The sequence below is a fragment of the Euphorbia lathyris genome, chromosome 6 (genome assembly GCF_963576675.1).
Source record: "Euphorbia lathyris chromosome 6, ddEupLath1.1, whole genome shotgun sequence".
Lineage (NCBI taxonomy): Eukaryota > Viridiplantae > Streptophyta > Magnoliopsida > Malpighiales > Euphorbiaceae > Euphorbia > Euphorbia lathyris.
The window spans coordinates 20,907,979-20,934,458 of NC_088915.1; the positions used below are offsets into that span (position 1 = coordinate 20,907,979).

Consider the following 26,480-nt stretch of genomic DNA (forward strand, 5'->3'; position numbering starts at 1 on the left):
TTAGATATATATAGTGAGATAATAATTAGGAATTCTATTCCGAATTGAATTCCTATTAAGTAACCTAATCCTATCTAACTAGGGTTTAGATACAAGTGATTATATATACCCCTTGCTATTAGAATTTCGGCCAATGCTCCCTAACCAACCCTAGTGGATTTTCGAAATCCCCTATTAGAGAGAAAGAGAATTCGACTTCCCCAGTTCGAGGACAAGAATTCATACGGCTTCCGTCGATTGATTAATTTTCATTCATCTCCTTTTCTCTTTGATCTTGTGTTGGTTAATTAGAGGCAATCTATTTTGGTTGCATCTCATAAGGGTTGATTCTAACTTAATCTCACCGTGTTCACGAAAGAAGGAAAAACAATCAAAAGGGAGAAATTCGTTTTTCTTCGCCTACATCAGGTCAGTTCACTATTTCGCGGATTCCCGGAGATTGAACCGTCGGATCGTCGCGATTTTTGGACAGTAGCTTCTAGACATATTCGTCCACGTTTCCACCGAAGGTATTGTCGTTCGGAGGTCTGGAAGGTCTGTTTCGGATAGGGGAAGATTGGTAAACAATTTACATCTCCTTTGAAGTTGTGGGCACTTCGTTTGCAACGGTAGATTGATCGTCGAAAGGTATTTCTTCTTATCCCTCTTTATATGAAATAACGATTAACGGATCCTATGGTTAAAAGGAAGTAGGCTAAAATTTTTATATTTCCGCTGCTATACCTTGGCCTAATTTCCTTCAGTTTCTCCTGTGGCCGTCCTAGGAGTGGTGCGATAAGCCCATAAAACGCTCTTCAGCTGATCCGCCCACTTCTTATCATGCTCTCCCAATCTCTTCTTTATCCCTTTTACGATCGTCCGGTTCATGACTTCGGTCATTCCGTTGGATTGGGGATAATAAACGGAGGCAAGTCTGTTCAGAATGCCCAACTCTTCACAGAAAGTTTTGAACTCGCTACAGTTGAATTGTGTTCCATTATCGGTGATAATGGTATGCGGAACACCGTATCTTCCTACGATGTTGTCCTTGATGAATTCCACCATTCGTTCTGTAGTGATGGAGGAGACAGCTTCGGCTTCTACCCACTTGGTGAAATGATCCACTGCCACTACCACATACTTCCTCTGTCGGCGAGTTGGAGGGAATGGTCCGACGATGTCTATTCCCTAGAGGGCGAATGGCCGTCCTTTTACGATGGGCCTCTGGAGATGTTTGGCAGCATGTGATTCATTCGCATGAATCTGGCAATTATGACAAGATTCTACCAATTTTTGTGCATCCAGTTCGGCCGTGGGCCAGTAGAAACCTGCTAACCTGGATTTCTTCAAAATGGTGGCGGATGCTTCATGGGCCCCATATGATCCCTCATGTAGCTCCTTGAGGACTTGTTGTCCCTCTTCCGGTAGAATGCACTTTAACCAAGGGTGGCTAAAAGATTTTCTATAAAGGCCATCGTTGATCATGGAGAAATAAGCCGCTCTTCTAACTATCCGCTGTGCCTCTTCCTTATCCTCAGGTAAAGTTCCACATAGCAGATATTGGCGAATGGCCGATCTCCAATCATCTTCTACTGTTGTGAGTAGGGATACTTCCTCTGAAGTGAAGGCTGGAGCTATTTTAACTTCGAAGGGACATTGTGGATCTGTCCAGTTCTCCTCACTAGAGGCCATTTTGGCTAAATGATCTGCCTCAGTGTTGGATCCCCGGGGTACATGAATCAGTTCCCATTTGGTTTCTTTTGCCTCAAGGTGATCTAGCAATTTTTTGACTTCTGCTACGTATTTGGCCAAAACATCATCTTTTACCTCGTAATTCTTGATTACTTGATTGACCATTAGTTTGGAGTCGCTATAGATCACAATCCGCTCGGGAGTGATTTCTTTGAGTAGGCGTAATCCCAATACTAGAGATTCATATTCAGCAGCATTATTAGTTGCATGAAAATTCAATTTTGCTGCGTACCGTAACTTTATGTATTGGGGACCCTTAATCACAACGCCTATGCCCGCTCCATTCGCCGAAGAGGCGCCGTCGGTGTACATTGTCCACTCTTCCATTGGAGGCTTGGGATGATCTATCCCCTCTTCAGTGAATTCATTCACAAAGTCTGCCAAGACATGACTCTTCAAAGCTGACCTGCTTTCATATCTCACATCGAATTCACCAAGGCGGATTGCCCATTCCATCAACCTTCCAGAAGTGTCCGGCTTCTGTAACACCTTTCTCATCGGTATATTCGTTCGAACCACCACAGTATGAGCCTGAAAATATGGCCTAAGGCGGATTGCTGTGGTGACAACAGCCAGCGCCATTTTATCAAGCTTAGAATATCTGGTTTCGGCATCTTTCAGAACCTTGCTCACATAATAAATCGGAAACTGCTGGCCATCCTCCTCTCGTATCATGACCGTGCACACGGCTTTATCTGTAACCGATACGTACATGTAGAGGTCCTCTCCTTTCACCGGCTGACTCATCATCGGCGGTACTGTGAGAAACCGTTTGATCCTCTCAAAGGCCTTTTCACAATCCTCGTTCCACTCGAACGCCTTTTGTTTCTTGATAACCTCGTAAAAGGGCTGACATCTGCGTGCTGAACAGGAGATAAACCTGCCCAAGGCTACGATCTCTAGGTATGGATAAAATTTATGCATTGTGATCTTAGATTGAAAGTCTACTTGTTCTGTGAAGCTGGATTAATCTGAGAAACGGTTCTGTTACGTTGTTGTTCTTGATGAGGATGAGCAGCTGATTTAATCTGATAGAGAGATGAAGAGAGAGAAAGAAAACGATTAAAGGTAAAATAGAAATATAAAATTTTAAAAAGAGAGGAAGAGAGAGAAAATAGGTCAAAAAAGAAGAGTCAAAGATAAAAGTGTATCGGTCAATGATCATAGTGGCTACCAGTGTTAAAAAGTATAAAGTTCAGTAGCTATACAATTAAGAATTGAAGTTCAGTCGCCATAATGTTAAAATGTATAAAATTCTATGGCCATGGGTGTAATTCACCCTCAAGTTTCCCTAATGTGTAACTTTCTAATTATATGTGAAATGCACCATTTTTCCTATAAAACAATGATCATTCTTCAAAAAAAATAAATATTATTCAATATTCTATATAAAAAAAATTGTTAATAAAAAACAATCCACAAAAGAAATTGATGATTCCCCCGAAGCTAAAACATTTTATATGGTGTATCTGTTCGAAATGTTTACCAACTCGAACACGGTTGGTCCAAAGAAGAGTCCCTATCACAATTGAATGTCCGGTGTGTGTTGAGCAGGATGAAACGGATAACCATTTATTTGTTGAATGTTGCTTTGCAGGTGATATTTGACGAACAACTGGAATTTCAGCACCACAAGTGGACGATCTGAACTTTGCTGATTGGCTATTAAAAGAGATATGTGGTTCAAACTAGGATACCATTGTCCGGATTTGCTGTGCGTTGAAGACAATTTGGGACCACAGAAATAAAGCGCTATGGCATATGATTTGGTGGCCGACGGATACTAGTTGGCACATAGGAATGGACGAGGTTCGTGATTGGAGGGTCTATCACCAAGGTACACCGCTAAGAGAAAGCAGACAACCGGATCAGCGAACCCGTGGCACCATTATTGAGACGCAGCAGCTTGACGACGGATCCCAACAACCGACCCAGAGCACCCTTGTCGAACCCGCGATGCTCTTACCTTGCAGCAGTAACGAGTGACGGAACGGAACATGAGACGACAGGTGCAACGCTTACAACGAACGGCGCGGAACAGCAACGCCAGATTCCAGAACACCGTCGACCCCGACCGAACATCAGTGACTTACCCCAAGCAGTAGCGCCCCCTTACAGCAGATTCCCAGTGCGTACGTTGGCTAATCAGAAATGGAAGCCCACCTGCTTCTGATTCAGTTAAGTGTAATATTGACGGAGCCATCTTTAAGGAATTAAAGAGCAGCGGTATGAGTGTAGTAATTAGAGATGAAGTGGGAGCATTCCTATTTTGTAGTAGCAGTTTTATCCCAGGTATAAAAGAGTCACGAGTGAATGAGGCACTTGCTCCTCGCTCTACGCACGAGCATGATTTGGCTTGCTACTATGAGGTACACGAATGTTGTCGAATCTGATACTAAGCTGGTTGTCGATGCAATTCAGTATGATAAACAGGATATCTCAGAGTTTGCATCGCTTATTCATTATTATCGAGCTCTTTTACTATCCAACTCTTCTTTTAAATTGTCTTTTATTTCTCGTTTAGCGAACAAGACTGCACATTTGGTAACTAGGCAAGCCTGTTCCAATGCTAACGATTTTTTGTCAACTGTGATGCCAGATTGGTTATCAAACGTTATTGTTAAGGATGTCAAATCGAATTATATATGAAAACCATTCTTCAGGTTCAAAAAAAAATTTAATTATATATTTTAAATCAAACAACACAAAAGAAATAAATCTAAAGTTGTATACTTTTCCCTTTCAAGATTTCTTTTCGTTACCCCTAAGGGAACAAAACATCCCCTAAATTATTCCATAAACTTTAGATCCGGAAGACTTCCATTACATAAAATGATTTTCAATTTTCTCAAAATAAACATTTTAAATTACATAAAACATTTGGAATCGGAATCATTAAGCTTAATCATGGAAGTTGGTGATTTTTTTTCTTTTTAAAGGAATGGAGTCCGAGTTCAAAAGAAATTTTCAAATACACGTTTTTGGAATGATTTCAAATAAATAAAACCTCAAAAATCATTAGATAAATTATCCTTTGTTTTTTTTTTTTTTTTTTAAACTATCTTTTGTTTATGTACTACTTTGCAAGTAGCATACATGGTTTTCATGTAATAACATGATACTGCACCACACAACTAGTTATTGTTGACAATCCAAAATTCCAATCTGGTGTGTTCTTCATTTTATAGACATTCTCAGAAACCTAAAACTTAAAAAATAATCAACAAGACATTCTCAGAATCAACAAATCAACCTCTTGCAATGTCTTCAATAAATTCCTACTTTCAGTTCAAAAAAAAAAAATGTAATAATCCTTCAGTAACAGAACAAAGAAAAACCTCCCGCGTTTCAACAATAAGCTGCAATACAGTAACAATGACCAAAAAAACCTACCAGTTCTAGTAGCTAACTCCTACAAATCCTCACATTATTCACAATTTTATGTCGACACATTCAAGCACAAGACAAGCATGAAACAACCTTTACCTTCAAATCCACGAAACATTATATTACATTGCGTAAGGTACTGCTTCCTCCAAATCCCGCTCTAACCCTCTGCAGTTGGCTTTTGAACCACATACTTCATTGGCACCTGTTAGCAGCCATCAACAGGTTATATCAACATATCGCTACGAATAAATCACAAGATAATACAACCTGAGGCACTTTTATTTAGCACAATCTTCAATAATTTTTGTAACAAGAAATTCTTGCACAGAACCTCACTTCTGTTTACAGTCGAAGACAAAAGGGTCAGCCTAGTCGTAAATCTTACCTTGCCTAACTGTATTGTTCCTTTCAAAATTGGTCCAAAAGACAAAAGGAAAATACCATCCATATATTTTACTTCCAACATAGATTCAGATTCAGTAGTATTTATCTCAATTGGTTACTTGCACACAATGGAAATCAAACTCATGCAACTGTGGTTAAATATGTAGCGAAATTTGTGAACTTAGGTCTCGGCCTACGAAGCACCCACATGGGTATCGGTGCTGGTGCGACAAACAGCATTTTAACAAAATATGAGATACGGATAAGGTGGGGACACGCTATATGACAAACAACATTCATTAGTCATTATAAACCATAAATAACATCCATAATAAGTCACTAATTCATCAAAAAGAACAATAAATACTTTAAACTCTTTAAACTACCAAAAGAAGGACAGCTGCTATATTCTTTTCTTTAGATTTTGATTTCTTTGTTTTTTCATTAGGCTTTATTTTATTTTATTATAGTTAACCCCAATTTTTTGTACAATTATTTACAGAATTCCTATATTCTACTTAAATAACTCAGAAGCTGTGTACCTAAGTGTCCCCATATTAAAAAGAAAAGAAAAAGAGGGAACACTTATTTTGGCGTATCAGGTGCGTATCCCCGGAGTGTGGGAGTATCCGACACTCCTGCGTTAACCTCACTTCTAGAAGTGGCGGTGCTTCTAGGTCTCAGCTCAATAGTGATAATGGTGAGTTTCTAACAGAAGGCTGTTCTTCAAATTAAGTAGCGAAATGCATCTTCAATATATCAATATGAGCCATACAGTTCCATTGAACTATCATTTTTTTTGTAAGTTATGATTCTTATATATTTTTTCTTCATGAGAGTGCTGCAGCTTTTTTGTTTTGAAAGCTAAGTACGAAGTACTAGTAGAAAATTTCTATTTGTTGATATGCACAGACAGTAGATGAGCTTACTCTCACTTCTCAAAAGGCTTCACACACCACCTTGAGTAAGATTCATCGCCTTTGCTGACGTCCACATATGGTTAACGAGCTACACCGGTTCTCAAACAATGTGCACCCCTCATTCCATTATCCCATATTGGGAGAAACAGAAGTGTTGTGACTCCTCTTTCATTATAACCTTGCTTGAGTAGTGCTGTCTATCCTGAACATTGAATGTGAACTTTATTCTCCGCGCAGCACCTTTTTGCCCCTATTACCGGGCCAGAAATTTAACGAAGCCCGTCTCAGGTTTGACAGACATAAGTTGTTATTAAAACACTTTCTGTTTTGGCTTTAGAGGCCCCGGCCTTACATATTCTCAATCACAGTCATGGATCACTTTAGCAGCATGCTGGTGAAACCAGTCCAAGATTGTTTCTATGGACCAAGCACATCCGCATGCCCATAAAGGCATAAATACACATAATGCAGAGAAATGCATATTCTATTTCTTCTCTTCTTTCACAGCTGAGAAGAGAGATAAGGGCGGCCCGGTCGCAATACGCGTCCCCGCTGAGCGAGGGTCCGGGGAGGGGTCCCACCACAAGGGTGTATTGGGAGCAAGCCTTCCCTTGCCAATTTAATTGGCAAGAGGCCGCTCCTAAGACTCGAACCCGTGACCTCTGGTCACACGACAACAACGTTTTACCGTTGCGCCAAGGCTCGCCCTCACAGCTGAGAAGAGAGATATTTTTATATAATTTTGTCTCTCACAGTTAGCCATTTTGTTAGCACATCCGACACACCTACTACGTTAACCTCACTTCTAGAAGTGGCGGTGCTTCTAGGACTCAGCCAATAGTGATAATCATGAGTTTCTAACAGAAGGCTGTTCTTCAAATTAAGTAGCGAAAAGCATCTTCAATATATCAATATGAGGCAAACAGTTCCTTGCACTATCATTTTTTCGTAAGTTAAGATTCTTATATTTATTTTCTTCATGAGAGTGCTGCTTTTTTGTTTTGAAAGCTAAACCAAGTATTAGCAGAAATTTCTATTGGTTGATATGCACAGACAGTAGATGAGCTTACTCTCACTTCTCAAAAGGCTTCACACACCACCTTGAGTATGATTGATCGCCTTGCTCATGTCCACATATGATTAACGAGCTACACCGCTTCTCAAACGATGCATAACCCTGATTCCGTCATCCCAAATTGGGAGAAGCAGAAGTGTTGTGACTCCTCGTTCATTAAAGCCTTGCTTGAGTAGTGATGTCTATCCTGAACATTGTATGTGAACTTGATTCTCGCCGCAGCCCCTTTTTGCCCATATTATCAGGCCAGCAATTTAACAAAACCCCGTCTCAGGTATAACAGACATAAGTTGTTATTAAAACACTTTTTTTTTTTGGCTTTAGAGGCCCCAGCCTTACATATTCTCAATCACAGTCTTGGATTACTTTAGCAGCATGCTGGTGAAACCAGTCCAAGATTGTTTCTACGGATCAAGCACATCCACATGCCCATAAAGGCATAAATACACGTAATGCAGAGAAATTCCTAATTCTATTCCTTCTCTTCTTTGACAGCTGAGAAGAGAGATATTTTTATATAATTTTGTTTCTCACAGTTAGCCATTTTGTTAGCATATGCCAAAATTGTCTTATTTAGTCCCATTTGAAAATTCCCATCATTATTACTTATTAAAAGGTCAACAAAACAAATTCCAAGATAACTACCAGATAAGCAGACAATCCTACAAATTTAGACAATACCTTGCACTGAAGACTTGTTATTGTTGATCTCAGTAACACATCCCCAACTATGAATCTCAACCTTTTGATGAAATCTTCTCTGCTTACCTTCTTTGCCTGAAACAATATAGGCATGGCAAGTAATCCAAAAAAAGGGGTTAACAAAGAGTGAGAGAAAAATTTAATGAACATAATAGAAATCTAGGACGCCATGTAATTGAATATACCTGAAACAGTTCATAATGAGTGACAACTTGTTCCATGTATTCACTTGGAACTTTATTTGAAAGTGCGGCAAACAACATTCGGAAAGGCATATAAGGAGATTTAGGAACCCTTGTACTGCTTGAACCAAGACTAGAAGCTTTTCCTAATGATCCTCCAGATTCCGATGCCAGTTCACTTTTGATTCCCTATGGAAGTAATGAATGTCAACACTAAAATGAGCATAGCACTGATAGCAAGAACAAAAGAACTGCAGTCCCTATATATATATAACCGGGCATAATAAAAAGCAGGCAAGGTAAATATCCACTGCTACCTCACCCATAGTGCACAAGATCTTGGAACATTATTCCGATTCTTCTGACATTTATCAGTCAGCAATGGCTTAAAGAATACCCAGTTAGCTTCTTTTGCTAGGCTATAAAACCTATCAATATCTAATAAATATGTAGCATTTATTTTCATGATCAATGAATAATTTCAACTCTAGCCCGCTTGATTAATAACTGAACTCAGCACAATTTAATCCAACTCTGCAATTGCACAATATGCCTTTCTGTCAAACACAGACCTGAGACCTGTCTTAGCTACCCTTGAATAAGTATAGTTCCAGTCAGCACAAACCAAATGGAATTCTAAGACTGCACTAATAAGTTCAGCAAAGCTATAAATGGAGAACCTATTATTGAAGAAACATACCCAGAGTCCCCGAGATAAATAAATAAACAAATAAATACATACTTGTCGACCTATAATATGATGCCCACAAGTAATTACTACAAGAACTCACTTATCAAGGGCCTATACTTCAGCTGCAACTGGTATAGGGAAAGTCATCATCTCCTTACACAAGTTTCACTTCATCATAGCATTTTTATGGCACCAAAAGTACCCCAAGGAATTGTCTTGCCAAAAGCAGTTCATTTTATCATTTTATTTTATAATGCTACTCATCAAGAAAAAGAGAGAGAAGAAGAGAAAAGCAAACTATTTTTTTTCTACATATAATACAGTCCACTTAAGTGAATCACGTAATAGCAAATAAAGTGTTCAAATGTATTAGGGTATCCTTACCAGATCAGTGGCAGAAAAGCGAACTGTTTTGTTCTATCTATATATAATACAGTCCAGTGAATCACGTAATAGCAAATAAAGTGTTCAAATGTAATAGGGGTATCCTTACCAGATCAGTGGCTGGCAAGTTCAGATCAACAGTAGAGGCATCCATGGCTAAATTTTGTTGAGCACCTTGTGAGGATGCAGTTATTCCAGAAACAGCATGCTTAGTCGCACTTCCAACAAACTCTGTAAGAGCGACGCCAAACAAAACCCAGAATTGAAGAGGAGAGAGGAAGAAAAAAAGAAATTTGAGTAGTCATAATAATTAGCATATCACCTTCAGCGCTAGAAGAGATCTTGAAACTAACAATAAATTCTGGATAAATGTGGGTGTTCATATTCATATTCCAAACTACATATGCACTCGGATTTTGAAGATCATCCGTGCCACTATCAAAGCTCTCGCTACTGGGATGACATTGCCGACTCCCAGGCTGAACAAGTTCCATGTTTCCCATTATAACACGACAAAATACCATGTGTCTAACTCCATTTTCGTCAACATCACAAAATTTTGCACTGCAATATATCATTTCAACAAAGGGATTATGAGAAAATACAATGGTACAACAAACAAAGACCAATCATAATATATATAGATGACAGTGCATGCAATAACTTCCAAAGGCAAAGCGACAAAGAAAGTACGAACAAAATATACAGTGCAAACACCATTATTGTAAAAGCACATCTATATTAAGACCATTCACCCCTAGACCCCTCTTAATCATATGTACTAAGACTGTCCACAACAGTATCTTGACCCAATAGCGCACACGAAATTCCATACTTGTTTACAATGTGCATTATGAATGAAAATAGAAAAGGAAAATAACTGAAGGCTCGTAATGAAAATTGCAAAATTCATAATGAGCAGCTTCTTCTGTTGATAATTCCTGGTAAGCTCATAGGAGTTTCAAAACTATAGACTAAATATAACCTCTTGCAAAGCATTCTCAAACCAGAATATTCTGCAGCTCTGAGAAGCTCTGAGAATAATCAATAATTTTCAAATAAATCTGATGGGGATTTTAGATATCAAAACACACAAGTATAGGTCTGGTGCACTATTCAACAGTATATGACACAATGAAATGGACCAAAATTATAACCTGGTGTCGCTGCAGTTTGCTGCAGAGAGATGGACACCAATGCCATATTTGGACTTCATTATAGATTGTCCACAATGTCCCAGTCCATATGATAAGATGGTAGAAATTAATCTTTTGGACGTAGCAAGCCAAGCATATCGAATATTTGCATCCCCTCGGCATTTGTTTGTCAATTCGATCTGCTTTTGGAAAAGTTCCAATCGATATTCCATAGAAACACTAGAGCAGCGATCTATAGAAATCATGTTGACAACACCGAAAGAGTTCACGCCTGTAAGAAACCACTTCCTAACATGTTCAGAATCCAAGCTGTCATTACAAAGGTCATTTCCAATAACTACTTTGTTTTTAATATGCTGATTTTCCTCAACAGCCTCATCAACTTTTTCATCAGTCATCCTGTTACAGCTATCCTCTAGTTCTGCGACATAGCTATCGTTCACAGGTTTTTGAGCAATCTGAATATGCTTGGCGAGAGAATTCGACTCTCCACTAGACTCCTTCAACTTGCATTGATCAATACCTTTTATGTCAATTTCAAGCTGCAGCTTGATCTCGTGAGGGCCATCCGTCTCAATCTCTTGACTGTTGACACAATTATGTTGGCAGCAGGCATATGGCTCCTCATCATCAGGATAAATTTCTGGAAAGAAGCAACTACCTGATTCATCAATCCACGCAATTGGCTTCTGTGAACCGGTCTTCATGTCCAGTCGAAACATATGCAAGAAATCCAGGACAAAACGATGTCCCTCTACCTCTATTTCAATAACAGGCTTCTTCTGTTGAAGATCCTTCATATGTAAAGCAATAACATCTTGAGGAAAGTTACTCCATTCCCCATTTTTATAGTACATAAGACGCTCTGGCACACCACTCCTTGTAAAATTTGAATAGCACCGGAGCAAAGATTTCCTAGAACGATACCCACAGGTCACATGCTTGGTTTGGGTTTCAGGCAGTCTCTGTCGTTTCACAGGTTTGTGAGTTGAAAAATTCACAGTGGACCACTCAGGTGACAGGATGCGGGAAGCTCCAGCACTATATACAGCACCACTGGATGCTCGCTTCCTCTTCAGTCCATGTATAACTCTACGATTACTACCCAATACCTTTGCGATCTTGGAGTCCATTTCTACCTAATAGATCAATCCCTATCAAGAAGTTCAAATCCAAAAGGTCGAATATAAAGATGACTGACCACTCTAGCCTCGAACCAGTTTTAAAGATACAACGCCATTGAAGATATTTGGCAAACCCTGTAAAATAGGAATAGTGATAAGTCTTCAAAGAAATTTTTTATCCAACCGCAATACCATCTCAAAAAAACCTACAGACAGCATCTCATCAAACAAACAAGACAAAGCCAGTTAAAGGATTTAAGCAAAAAGAACCTTTGGATTCTTTTCATCTTACTGCAGTAAAACAAGTGTCTTACAATATTTTTGGTCACGTGGATTGTTAATCTTACAGTCCAAGAAACTTAGATTCCACAGTTATGCAAGCTTGACTGCAACTAATGATTCATGAGACCACAACTAGTATGAAGAATTATCAGATCAATACAAGTATGATTTCCTCTAATAGATAATTCAATATCAGCATTCACAATCATTTTAGCCAATGAAATGATTTGAAAAAAAAAAAAAAAAAAAAAAAAACTAATCACACAAAGTTGTATCAAAACAGTGTGATACCACCATTCTTACCCATGCCTTCGATCTTGTCTGCTACAGACATAACAATACATAAATGGAGGATTGGGAGAGTAACTCTTACAGATTATAAAATCGTACTTAAACAAGATCGTGTTCACAAACAGTATTCTCTACTTGTCCTACTGTTGCTGAGTCTGTCTTTTATCCCTAGGAGATATTTCTCCGCTAGGAAAAAGATCTTTTGGATTTCTTTGCTGGGATTTTCCCCATAAGTAATTGAAATAACTGAGTTATTGAAGGCACAAGGCGCAGGCACACCCTGGGCAACACATGGTACACTAAAGAAAAATAACATATATAATCATAAATAACAAGTAACAATTCTAAAGAACAACAAATAGTCAAGTACTAAATCATAGTCGTTAAGGTGCAGAAGAGCATGTGTTGTTGACTGGGGACCCCAGAGTTATGCAGAATCTATGGATGATGAGCACAAGAAAGAGTGGATTGATTCCATGCAAGATGAGATGAAATCTTTGTATGAGAATAATACTTTTGAATTGGTTAAATTTTCTAAGGGCGAGAGAGCTTTGAAAAACAAGTGTGTGTTCAAAGTGAAGCAAGAAGAGAACTCTTCACAACCTCAGTACAAAGCTAGATTGAGCACATGGATTGGTCAAAGGGATTCAATTAGAAGAAATGCATTGGTTTTGATGAGATTTGCTCTCCAATTATGAAAATGGCATCCATTAGAGTTGTTCTCGATTTAGCAGGTAGCCTTGATTTGGAGGTTGAGCACATGGATGTCAAGACTGCATTTCTCCATGGTGATATGTTGACAAAGGGTTTAGCAAGGTAGAAGTTGATGGTGTGTTGTTCCATGGCCGGGATATCGAACTCCTCCTCATGGGGAGATTTTTTGGGCTTTACGGATCCATGAGAAGCCCAAAATTGGGTTAGGTAAGTGTTAACCACAGTAGTATATAAGGTTAAGTTTTGAAAGCAATTGAGAAGGAAGTAGCCATAAACACAAAAGATAAAGAGAGAAAATCTAATTTTCTTCTCCATCCGCCCACTGCCTTTTGACAAAGAATTTACATGATTTTTGGGCAGGATCTCCTAGACATCTTGTTCCTTGTTTTGACTCGAGGAGGTCAGATTTGGAGGTCGGAAAGGTCAGTTTGTGTGAAGGGACAAATTGTTGACAAATTGTGCCTATTATGCCTTTTGAGGTATCTCTCATCTTTTGTGTTTTGTCTTCCATACTTCTTGAAGGAGATTTCAAGAGTGTGATGTCAATTATGTATGCCTCTAGTATTGGCTAGGGAAAAACTATTGTATTGCCCGTTATTTTTTATATATTTTTTTATATAGTGGAAGATTTGAGTGGACTATGGTCCCGTGGTTTTTACTCCTCACATTGAGGGGGTTTCCACGTAAAAATATTGCGTGTTGTGCTTGTGTTGTTGTGTTGTGGCTGCCATTTTTATTTGTCATTGTGTTACTCTGCTCTGGTTATTACTCAAAGATTCATACAAGTCGGGAAAAGATCGATAATGAAGGTTAATTCCACACTGTTGTAGGGGTGTACAAAAATTAACCAACCCATCAAATATAACCAATCCAACCCAACCCAATCCATATATTTTCATTCTAATGGTTTTATCTATGGGTTGGATTGAAATCCAACCCATATAAGGAAATAATTGATTGGATTGGGTTGAATTTTTATTCAAATATTTGCATGTATTTTTTTATTCTCTTATTTCCATTTAAAAACAAGTTTATTATAAAATATTATTATAATTCATATATTAAATTAAGAGTGTCAAATAACAAATTGTAATTTAAAGTATGTGCAAACGGAAACTTTATTTATTTTAAAAACACAAAAAATGAGAAAAACTAAAAAGTTAGAAAAAAAAAGTGAAACAAAATGAATGAAAAAAATGGAAAAACAAGAAAAACAGAAAAAACGGTAAAACATGAAAACATTAAAAATTGAAAATTAGAATCAACTGATATGCAATTGAAATTGAAAATTAAAAACAAAATATATGTATTTTTTAATAATATATGAAATTGATCAAACTTAATGTTATGAACAAAATTGGTCATAACTATCAACGTTATGGATATTTTTGTGTCTAACCCTTGGATAGGTTGAACCATATCACAATAAATGATCAACTTTTGTAAAACACATTCAAAATTTTAATTATAACAAAGAAGAAACTTAAACCTCTTATTAAGGATATTTTAGAATTTCAGAAATTCTAAAATTTCAAAATTTTGTAGAATTTCAGATTTCTGGAATTTCAAAAATTCCAGATTTCTAGAATTCCAAAAAAATTGGAATTTCAGAAATTATAAAATTTTGAAAATTCTCTGGAATTCCAGAAATTATGGAATTTCAAAAATTCTGAAATTTCAGAAATTTCAGAAATTCTATAAATTCTGGAATATTGAAAATTCTAGAATTTCGAAATTTCTGGAATTCCAGAAATTTTAGAAATTTCAGAAATTTTAAATTCTAAATTCTAAATTCATTCCAGAAATCTGGAATTCCAAAAAATTCTAGAATTTCAGAAAAAAAAGCCGGTCAAAAAGTTACTGAAAAGGTAAAAAAATGACTTAAAAAATCTCAAAAATATCGTTCTATTTTAAAGGTGTAAAGTCATTTGTTTTGGAGCAAAAGACCGATCTACGAAAACGTGAAAGCACTTGAATTTTTTTTTAAATTGACTCAAAAATTAATGTCATTTACGTTCTATTTGGTACAAATACTTGTCAGTTCATTAATTTAGTCCAATTTTTAATACCTATAAATTTATATTTGAAATTATTTGAATTAATAACCAATCCAAACCAACCCAATCTATTCAAGTTCAATATTTAATGGGTTGGGTTGGTTTTAACAACCAACCCATGAATTATTTCTTTTAATGGGTTGGGTTGGATTGTAACCCAAATACAAGAAATGAATTTATTGTACACCTCTAGTTGTCAGTTTCCTTCCCTAAAAAAGAAGATACATTTAGAGAAAAACGGGACATTCAATATAAGCTCTTTAGACAATGAACAGAACATATATAATAATATAAGGGACCAAGAGTGTATTAGCCCAAAGTATGCATTAACAATGCGAAGCACTATCCCACAATGCTTAGCATTGTTGTCCGCCACAAATAAATAGTGCTGCATGCACATTTCCATCAATAAAACATCGAGTTAAAAGCTCATTTAAGAACTTAAAATTTCAAAGCAAATACAAAAAAAAATTACCCAGCCAAATTTTGGATATTGACAGCAAAAGAAGCACATGTTGAGCAGCTTGTTGATAACATAAAAGAACTTTTATGTTATTAAAAGGCTGCTCAACCTGAACAATTTTTTTACCCGCTTGAGACTCATTAATGCACTTTCCTTTAAAAAACAATAAGACTCATAGTTGAATTAATCATGCGCATAGTTATTAAATGCGCACTGCGCACTAAGGCGCAAGGGGTCCTGGAGCCTAGGCGCATGGCGCGCACCATAGCGAGACAAGGCGCACTTTCAAAATTAAAAATTATAAACTATAAAACTAACATAAAAATGCAATGAATACTAAATTATGAAAATAGCTTAAGCATAAATAATTTTTAAAATGCAAAATAAACTCCATATTAGAAAGATAAAGTTGAATACTATATCTGTAGTGTTTTTCTTTCTACTAGACTTCTGCTGTTTCAATCCCTAGTGTTTTCTTTCTACTAGACTTCTTCCTCTTATAAAATACAATGACTCTGTCTCTTCCTCTTCAAATCATAAACGTACTCTGTTTCAACCTCTACTAATAATTAACGTATAATCTCTTCTCTTCTAATAAATGTATACTCTCTCTTTTAATAAAACTGCCCCTAACTGCCAAACGTTCCAGAAAAAACTGCTCCTAACTGCCAAACATTCCAGAAAACTGCGCCTTGATGCACCTTTGGCAACTGCTCTTGGCGCAAAATGGCGCACCAGGCGCGCGCCATGGCAGCCCCATGGCGCTAAGGCCTGCGCCTGGTGCGCCATGCGCCATAGCGCCTCAGGCGCACCATTAATAACTATGATCATGCGAGCCGAAGTAAATGTGTAAATCCATTCTCTTACGCGGAACAGAATCCAAAGCGCAATCTTGAGAATCCGTCACAGTCAAAGACTGATGCCATGGCTTTCCTAGTACTTGCTATCCTCAATCATTATACCAAATATGTTCTACTACATGTGACCTTATATCCTCAACCATTATTGTTAGATAGCAAAATTTCATCAAAATTAACTAAACACATAATATAAATTATCAGAACGAACACAAAAACCACTATTAGTTAAAATCGATCCCAATCTACTCATTTCCTTCACAAAATCCAAAAATATACCATAGTAAATTATAAAAAATCAAGGAAAACTATACCAATGATCTATTATAAACAGTTTTTCAACCAAAAAAACAAACATCTAAATCAGAAATGTAAGGGAAAAAATTGAAAAGAAAAAAGAATAATTGAAACAATATTACCTGAAGATGATACATAAAAAAACCAAATAACTTGGTTTGGCACAATCTTCGATATGGAGAAGGTCAGAGACATAGTTATTAAAAGCGCATGGCGCACTAAGGCGCAAGGGGTCCTGGAGCCTTGGCGCACAGTGATGGCGCGCGCCATAGCGAGACAAGGCGCACTTACAAAAATAACAATTATAAAACTAACATAAAATGTAATGAATACATAAATCATGAAAATATTCTGAAGCATAAATAAATTTAAAATGCAAAATAAACCCCATATTAGAAAGCTAAAGTTGAATACTAAATCCTAAGTTCTACACCTAATCAAAACTGTCCAAATTCATCACTCCTCATCTAAAGCATCATCAAACTCTTGAATTTGAATTCCCTTTGGCTTCTTTGTTTCTGTTTTTTGAATTCGTTTTCTGTGTTTTCTTCTACTAAACTTATTCCTCTTGTAATGACTCTGTCTCTTCCTCTTCTAATTAATTCAAACGTATAACCTCTCTTCCTTTTTAATAGTTTTTTAGTAGAACACGTGTTCCATTCCAGATATGTAAAGTAACTGCCAAAAATTCCAGAAAACTGCCCCTAACTGCCAAGGCCCGCCTTCGGCAACTGCCTCTTGGCGCAAAATGGCGCACCAGGCGAGGGCCATGACGGTTGCACCTCGCCATGGCGCTAAGGCCTGCACCTGGTGCGCCATGCACCAAAGGCGCGCCTTAATAACTATGAGAAAGAAACCCTAGCTCACGAGAAGAGGAACAACGAGCAGGAGAAATACGACGCCGTTGATATGCAAACATAGATAAGGCGTTGACAGTGCAAATTAAGTCGGCGGTTGTCTAAAGGCTCTCTGCTCTTTCTTTCTTTTTTTTTTTTGTTAAAAATAAAAAATCTTCTTATTCTAAACTTGCTTGTGCGAAAAGCAAGAAAGACCACTCAGCTTTGCCCACAACCGGGTAATTATAAGGTCACATGTAGTAGAACATATTCGGTATAATGGTTGAGGATAGCAAGTACTAGGAAAGCCGCTAAGATGGCATTAGTCTTTAACTGTGACGGATTCTCAAGCTTGGGGTTTGGATTCTCTTCCGCGCAAGAGAATGGATTTACACATTTACTTCAGTTCGCATGATTAATTTAGGTATAAGTCTTATTGTTTTTTTAAAAGGAAAGTGCATTAATGAGTCTCAAGCGGGTTTAAAAAATTGTCGGGTAGAGCAGCTTGTTAATAACATAAAACTTGATAACATAAAGTTGCAAGTTGGATATTGAGCAGTTTGTTAATAACATAAAAGTTGCAAGGTGGTATAGTATAGTTCATAGTTGATAACATAATAAAAGTTGCAAGTTGGTATAGTTCATAGTTGCCCATTATAAAAGTTGCTCTGTAATAAATTGCTGAAATTGGATCCAGATGAAAGGAAAATATTCATAAACAATATTGACAGATGCCAAGAGGAAACAATCCAAGCACAAAACATAATACAAGCAAACACATGCCAAGATTTAAACAAAGGAACTAGGACAAGGGGAATCAACTCTCCTGAACTCATGAACTAAAAGTTCAGTTCTATCCAAAATTAGCATGCAAAATTTAGATCTATGAAAATTAACGCATATCTAGTAAACAAACAAGAGAATTTAAGTACGAATACTAATGGAGAACATTTAATTAAAACCTACCAAAATAACATGCATTGGATTCATCTATTACCCCTTGTTTGGAAACTTCCATTTTGAAGGAATCATTTCTTTTTCAGCAAATTTCTCATTCGGAAAGAAACAAAATAAGGGAATTTAATTATTTCTTCGAAAAATAAGCTAACTTGAAAGAATTCAAATCATGTGAGGATTCCAATTGAATTCATTTCTTCCAAATGATTTATTCCAACATAGCCTTAGAGATTAGGCTAATTTGGACACAAAACTCAAACTTGTGTATTGATTTTTCCATAAAATTAATCTTGACGTATATTTGAATTCACTAACAAATTTTGAGATTAGGAAGTGAATGCATTTCAAATAGACAGATGGCCATATTAGGCACGAATGTCTTGTCAAATAAGATTACAAGGTGTTTGCACCAAAAATAAAATTTTCCAAATACATATCATGGTGTACACTTTGCATGGGAGAAACTTTTTCTTTTTAGGAAACTTTTTATATTTTCCTGGTACATTGTTCACTTAGAATTTCCAATAGTGAACCTCATCTCAAGGGGAACCGAGGGAAACCAACTTCCTAGAGTGTACCTTAGGAGAAACCAACTTCCTATGGTGTACCTTAGGGAAACCATATAGTGTACCTCGTGGGAAACTAACTTCCTAGAGTGTATCAAAGGATACTTGAGGTAAACCTGGAGGATCATGAGATCATTTAATATTTCTAATGTGTATTCTGTGAGCCAATCAGAAAGCAGGAAAGTTAGGAATCAAGTGGAGCAGTTACTCAATATGATGGAGAACGTGGATTGGTGGAAACAAGGAAGTTACTCCCAACATCTATAAAAGACAGAAATCGCGATGAGAACTGAACAACTCAACAACTCAACACACCCAAGCAAAACTCTAGCAAATTATCTCTAGACTTCAGCATTTTAAATTTCTCAGTCATTCCCTTAGTTTTCATTTAATTCAAGTTCAATTTCATTCAAGCTTCCAGTACAATTTTATTTTATTTGTTGTTCAATCATTTTCTGTCAGGTCAGTATCGTTTCGATAATTGAATCCTTTAGGAATTTTCGGTCTCTTTAATTCTTACAATGTTTGTTAAGTAGAAGTTAGTTAGGAAATATTAGTCACTACTTTACTTACAAACTATAATATAATTTAGTAAATTGAAAAGGAGCAAAAGGTCAGGATAAAAATCAAACACAGTTACAAATCAAACTATTCATAAACAATCTTTGCGAATCAAACACAAGTTACAGAATCAAACAAGCCTTTAAGCCACAGAATCAAACACAGCTACAAAAACATGAAGAAGACTTCGTTCTATGGACGAAGAAAAAATGATAGAAATCAAGCAAAAAAACTGACAGAATCAAACAAGCCTTTAAGCTACAGAAATCAAGCAAAAAAACTGACAGAAATTAAATTGATTACATTACCTTACCTTACCTGAGAAAAGCTTAGAAAATATGGGAAGAGGAAGAAGATTCCATTGGATCGATGAAGAAAAAAAGGAGAGATCCTTCAATGAATAACAACGACTCCATGAAGACTTCAATTTTCTGGTCTTCGATTCTTCTGGTCTTCATCTTCTGGAGGCTTCAATTTTCGATTTTAGGTTTTATTTTGGGTTTTCTTCTGGTCCTTTGGTTTTATTTTTCTTTAATATTACACAGAGATATTTTTCTCTCTGATGGCTGCAAACCCCAACGATCCACCCTCGACTTTGCCGCCGATTTCAAATCCACCGGCGCCGGATCCACCCGATGGGCAATATGGCGACCAGGAGATGCAAACCTCTTCCCCTGTTCCTTACTGTGAGGCGGTGGCCAGCCCGCAGCCGCAGACTCCGCCTAGAATTCCTGTGGATTTGCAAGGCACAGGCTTAGTTCAGGTAACGCACAAAGATGGTAACCCCTTGCACCCCAAATTCTCTGTTTCGCCACAATTAATTGAGCAGTGGGCTGAACGTTGGAAAAATACTCTGATTAGTATTCGTGCTCTACAAGTCTGTAAACCTAAAGGCAAAGTCGATAGGATGGATCTTGCTTGGTCATGGTTTCTTCCTAGCCAAGTTTGAAAATTTAGGTGGGGCCCTTGGATGGTTCAAGCTAGGTGTACACAAAAATCCGAAAAACCTTGAAAAACCAAACCGTAATCAAACCGAAAATAAGGTTAACCGAAATTGATGAATTAGTGTACGGTTTTTAATTTTAAAAATAGTGGTTAATGGTTACGGTTACGGTTTTTTTATTCCAAAAACCACGGTTAACCGAAACCGACTGAATGTCAATTAAATATTAAAAAAATATAAAAAATACATTTATACATATTGGTAAACAATTATTTAATCCCTATATTTTTACATAACTCATTAATTAGTCCACTATTTAATTTATTTTTTTGTAGACAAAAGAAAGAAAAAACAAAAACCAGAAAAAATTAACCCGGGATTAGTCTGGAAAAACTAACCCCAACTTGATCAGCAGAAAGCAAAGAGTAGAGGAAGTCCGGAGGCGACGAGAATGTAGAGACACCAAGCATCCTCTCCTGGCCCTCAGCAGCAAGGCGGTCAGCAACCCTATTCTGCTCTCTGAATACATGCCCAATATTGATGGTATCGAAGGAGGAGCATAACCTTTTGATCCCTTTAAGAAGATTTTGGCTGCCTAAACAAATGGTCTTACTTTCAGAAATAGCTTTAACAGCTTATAGGTTGTCAGATTCCACCAACAACCTTTTTAAGCTCAGGTTCTTAGCGAGCCTAAGCCCAGAGAAAATTCCCCAGAGCTCAGCAGTGAAGGAAGAACCCACTCCTAGGTTCTGAGCAAAGCTAGACACCCAAGCACCTCCAGAGTCTCTCAAGACTCCACCAGTCGCGATCCTACAATCCGAAAGACAAGAGTCATCAGTATTTAACTTCACAGTCCCTTCCTTGGGTTTGCTCCAACCCAATAACTGAACCACCTTCCTCTAGCCAGTAAAAGGTAAACCCTCCTCCTTAAAGCTCTCCATGATAGTATTAACTTTTTTAGAAAAATAGGCAAGATAATTAGGAAAGATAATTGCTCCTTCTCCGAAGATATCTGCATTCCTCCACTGCCACATCTGGTGACAAACAACAACAAAGAGAATGGCACCATGCTCAAGCTCAGGTAATAACAAACCTTTAACTCCACCAATGAACCAATCCTGACCAGGATAGGCCAAGAACTTAGGCAACAAATAGCCCGGAAGAACTTCCCTCCAAACCTTAATGCTCTTTTCACAGTCTCTAAGAGAATGACAGATAGTTTCAGTCTGACCTATGCATCTACTGCAAGAATCAGCCTCCACTAAATGGTGTCTTTTCCTTTCCACGTTAGTGAGCAACCTGTCTCTAGCCCCAAGCCACAGGAAACTCCACGTTAATTATAAGGTCGCTAAATTTTTTTACTTTTAATGGTTTAGTCTTTTTATCAAATATTAACACTAAATAAGATGAAAATATATAAATAACTTTCAGTTTATTTATTACTGTCTCTCTAATTTCAGTTTATGCGGCCTTCTTTTTCTTTTATTTTTTGGATATAGAAACAACGACAAGATTGTATTACTTGTTTTCTAAAACTTTGTAGCCAAAAACTTTATCAGGGGCAATTTTACCTTTCAAAATTTTATTTTTATTCGTTTAATTGTTCTTTAACATATTTGTAGACGGAGATTTTATATAGGGACTAAACAATTTAACAGAATCAAAACTGAGGGATCATATAATTATTTTAACAAGGTTTGGGACTAATTAGTGTATTATATAAAACCATAAGGGTTAAATAATTAGTGTATTGTGTAAAATGACACGGACATATAATGCACGCACATCTCTCTCTGCACTTAAATCAACTCGTCATTGACCCGCCGTCTCACTCACAATCAAAATTAGAATTTTTTTATCATTTTTATTTTTATTTACTAATGGTTAGAAACCGAAATAAAATGTTAACCGACTGAAATAATTGATCAACCAATTAGTGGTTAACTGAATTTAGTGGACTAGTGTATGATTAGTGTTTTTAAAAAACCGAACAAATAATTAACCGACCGAATTAACCTTAATGGACTGGTTAACCGACTACGTGCACTTCTAGTTCAAGCGCATTACTTAAATGTCTGTATCCAGAATGAATCCACAGGGGTGCTCTAACATCTGAGTGCTTAATTGTAAATTTTTATCTCTTTACCCTAAAAATTATAACTCTATACAACTCTATATCCGCTCTTGACCCCTACATTTAAAATCAATTTTTATTGCTACTAAAAAACATACATCTTGTCTTAAAAAAATATGTTAAAAAGAAAATGTAATTAGCCATTTAAAACTAGATGGAGATACATAGATAGCAACTAAGGGGGCGTTTGGTTTGGGGTCTTTAGGAATGGGAATTTGAATGAGAGGGTTTCATTCCCTTTGTTCTTGTTTGTTTACAAAAAAAAAACTCATTCTCTTTACCCACTTTAGGTTAAGCCATTACCCCATGCCCTCTAGGGAATTGGATTCCCTTTACCCCATTCCATTTCCTAAACATATCCAAACACATAGAGGAATTAATGGTTATTCCTTTCCTTTCCTTTAGTTTCACTTTCTTGATTCCTTTTCCTTTACCTCTTGTGAACCAAACGCCCCCTAAGTTAGATGCTTAAATTGATATGGTGAACACTAGGTGAAAAAGTTAGGGGAAAAGTAACTAGTGATACTATTTTCAAACTAAAAGGCTGCATAAAGTTAAAAGTCGACCATATAGCCCACCTCATCTTAAGAATTTATATATATATATATATATATATATATATATATATATATATATTAAACCCACTTACCAAAACGATGTAGTTTTGAGAAGTGGATTTTAATAAGTAAAATAATAGTAATCTTCTTACCTAAAAACGTTTAACATTATATGTATCTCTAACCATTATTGCCGGGTTTTTTTTTTTTTGTCTTCTCCCTCGACATAAGGTGCATTAGGTGCTCAATTGGAATTTTTTGAGTGCTTTTAAGAAAAAATTAAACTTCACTTCAAGTTTCAATGGAGTTTCTTTGATGATAATGGATGCTCTCCATTGCTCCCTTTAGATCCGTCTCTGTCAGCATCTAGTCTCCTGGTTTTGTCTCAGAGGAAACTACAATAGATTCAACTTTTGTCACGTCCGTGTCTAAATTTCTAGAATTTATACCTAGATATTAATATATATTATAATTATTGGGGGTGTGATTATTATTTGGTGCTATAGGAAAAGTTTGGAGTTAATTTGATGGGTTGATGTGTAAATTAAAAGTTTAGGGTAATTATTAAAAGATTATATAAAGATGGAGGACCAAAATGGATATTGGACAAATTTGGGATATAAATCCCAAAGTTCCATAATGTGTCGAGCATCATCTTCTTTCTTTGCTTTTCTTTTCTTTTTCTGTTTCTCTGCAAATTCATCGTTCTTCGACCATTTCTCCACCGTTTCTTTGATTTATGGAGATTCGACCGTCCAAATCACTTGAAACTTAAACTATAGCATCCTTAAGTATAGATCTAAGTCCTAACCGAAGAGTTTTTGAGTTTCTGAAGCGTTTGGAGGGAAAACGTCTTAGATATGATTTAGAGGAGAATTGAACAGGTGTCTTTTCTTCAATTAGCAGCTAAGGTAAGTCTTATCTGATCTTAATTTAGGTTGGGTTTGACAACTTTAGTTTGGGCGAGGCTGCTAAACTCTGGCTTATGTACTATGATGAAGATTTTCTAATGTATTGGTAATTCATTGGGAAAGGTTGTTCGTGCTGATAAGAATACTTGTGATGTGAAACGTGGTTGCTTTGCTCGTGTATGTGTTGAAATAGACTTATCAAAAGCCCTTGTTGCCATTTTTGAGGTCAATGATCGGGTCTACAAGGTTGAATATGAGGGATTTTACACAACCTGTACTAATTATGGTTGGTATGGTCATGCTAGACCCTCTTGCACATCACCTTGTGTTATTCTTGCTCAGGTAGCGGAGGCTATGGTTACCTTGGAGGATACTAATGTTGAAACCACTACAAAGGATGGAGAGAATGTCGTACAGAATGATCAATTGGGGACTATTGAATCTAGTGTTTACGGACCATGAATGATTGTGCCTAAAAGGAAATATAATCTTCGTGCTAAACAAAATAACCAGGCCACTACTACAATCGCATGAAGATTAGTGTTGTCACGGGAAAGGAGAATTCTCCTCAGTCGAATGTTAATGGGAATGTTATAAATCCTTTGGCTCCTAGAACTAGTTTTGTGTACACTGCTCACGGGGGACGAAGAGGTGGTTATGGCGGTTATCCTTAAGTAGGACCAACTAAATGTTGAAACACCTTTCCACATGATTTTGATTTGACAAAATTATTTAAGTGATGATAAAGATATTCTAACACATTAAATTTAAATGCTTTGATTTATTACACTAATGTGTTTGTTCAATGTTGAGTTTAATTGTTTATAAGACATTGAGATTAAAAAAGCCCAAAGGCCCATAAAGTGGAAGTCAAGCCCAAATCAACACATCAAGACCATTCGGCTCAAGTAAAACGACGACTCAGCAAGAGAATGATCGAGAAGCCTTCGTAGCAAAAGCTTCAAGTAGAAGCTGCTGAGTTGGACGACAATTCAGTCTGGACAGTGGCAGACAATGTTCAACTTCCAGACAAAGCATTTCTACTTTGGGAAAAGTTTAGAAGGCGCAGGAAGCTGTCTCGTGGACTTTTCCTTAAATGTCGAAACATTCTGCCGAAGACTGACGAAGACAGAAGATGCGTGAATCCTATTGGCCAACGACGTTGAGCACGCCTAGAGTGATAACGACAGGAAGCCGTTTCCCTCCAACGGTTATTTCGAAATTCGAAATGACCAGGTGCCTCAAGTGTCACTATATAAAGGCCATCCATTTGCTTCAATCGATGCAGATCTTCAACTAGTCGAAACGCTGACCAAATTCATACTTGAAGTTTCTGTGAGAAAAGCAAAGCAAATACCTTACACCAATTTCCATATTATTGTGTAAAAGTCTAGAGTGATTTTCAATCATCTAAAGTGTCTTAGCAATTGTTGTTTAGGACAAACACTTTATCATTTCTAGAAGAATAGAAAGGAGAGGCTGAGTACTCGGTTATAGTACTCAGCTTAGATATAGGAGTGAGTAGAGGTATAAAGGAAGGTACTCTTGTTATACTCAGCTTCTATCTGTAAAAGGTTTCGTGCTCTACCTTTAAAGGGCTCATTAGAGAATTCAAAAAGCTCGGAACGAGTTCTGGGGACTGGACGTAGGCAGAGAGGCTGAACCAGGATAAGTCTGCTGAGTAATATCTTTCTAACCCTTAAACTCCTTTAATATATATTGCTTGCTATAAAACTGACTAAGTAAAGAACTCATGCTGAGTTAAGTTTACTAAGAAGCTGAGTTCAGGAATAGACTCTAAGTGCTATTTCCTAACTCAAGTAAAGAAGCAGACTTAGTCACAAGTTGACTAAGCTTGTGTCTCGAATCTACTTAGTGACGTTGTGTAAACCTTTTCATAAGAAAAGAAGTCAGCCTTAACGGACAATTTTTTTTTAAATAGTTCCTATCCCCCCCTTTGGAACTAACTTGTCACATTATAAGGGACCAACAAGTGGTATCAAAGCCTAAAAGCTCACTGTGTAAGGTTTAACTACCTTGAGCTGATCCCCACTATGGTTGAGAACAGCACTCGGTTTCTCCCAGGAAATCTGACAACTCAGATTTTGCCTGAGGGTCTGTCCATAACTCGGCCTCCTCTATTCTTCGGGTCTAACTATACCTTTTGGAAGAATAGAATGAAAAATTTCATTCAGGCAACAAATATGAGTGCATGGCTATCTATAGTCCAAGGTCCATTTGTTCCTGTTGAAACTATTGATGGCCAAACGGTTGTCAAAGCTGAGACTAAATGGACAGAGGATGATCTCAAGAA

At 37.0% G+C, this 26,480-nt stretch overlaps 1 protein-coding gene across 3 annotated transcripts; it reads right to left on the bottom strand.

Moving 5' to 3' along the window:
* Positions 1–4,968: 4,968 nt before the first annotated feature.
* LOC136234052 (inactive poly [ADP-ribose] polymerase RCD1-like) lies at positions 4,969–20,525 on the bottom strand. 3 transcript variants are annotated; one of them, XM_066023812.1, is made up of 7 exons: positions 19,940–20,525; positions 10,617–11,875; positions 9,782–10,023; positions 9,569–9,690; positions 8,388–8,573; positions 8,182–8,277; positions 4,969–5,323 (listed from the first exon to the last, which is right to left on the bottom strand). In XM_066023812.1, the coding sequence occupies exons 2-7, from the start codon at positions 11,747–11,749 to the stop codon at positions 5,279–5,281; spliced, it is 1,824 nt and encodes a 607-aa protein (XP_065879884.1). In that variant the 5' UTR covers positions 11,750–11,875; positions 19,940–20,525; the 3' UTR covers positions 4,969–5,278. The 3 variants fall into 3 exon arrangements, with proteins under 3 accessions (XP_065879884.1, XP_065879885.1, XP_065879886.1); XM_066023813.1 differs by having other exon boundaries at positions 19,935–20,525; XM_066023814.1 differs by having other exon boundaries at positions 19,930–20,525.
* Positions 20,526–26,480: the final 5,955 nt, after the last annotated feature.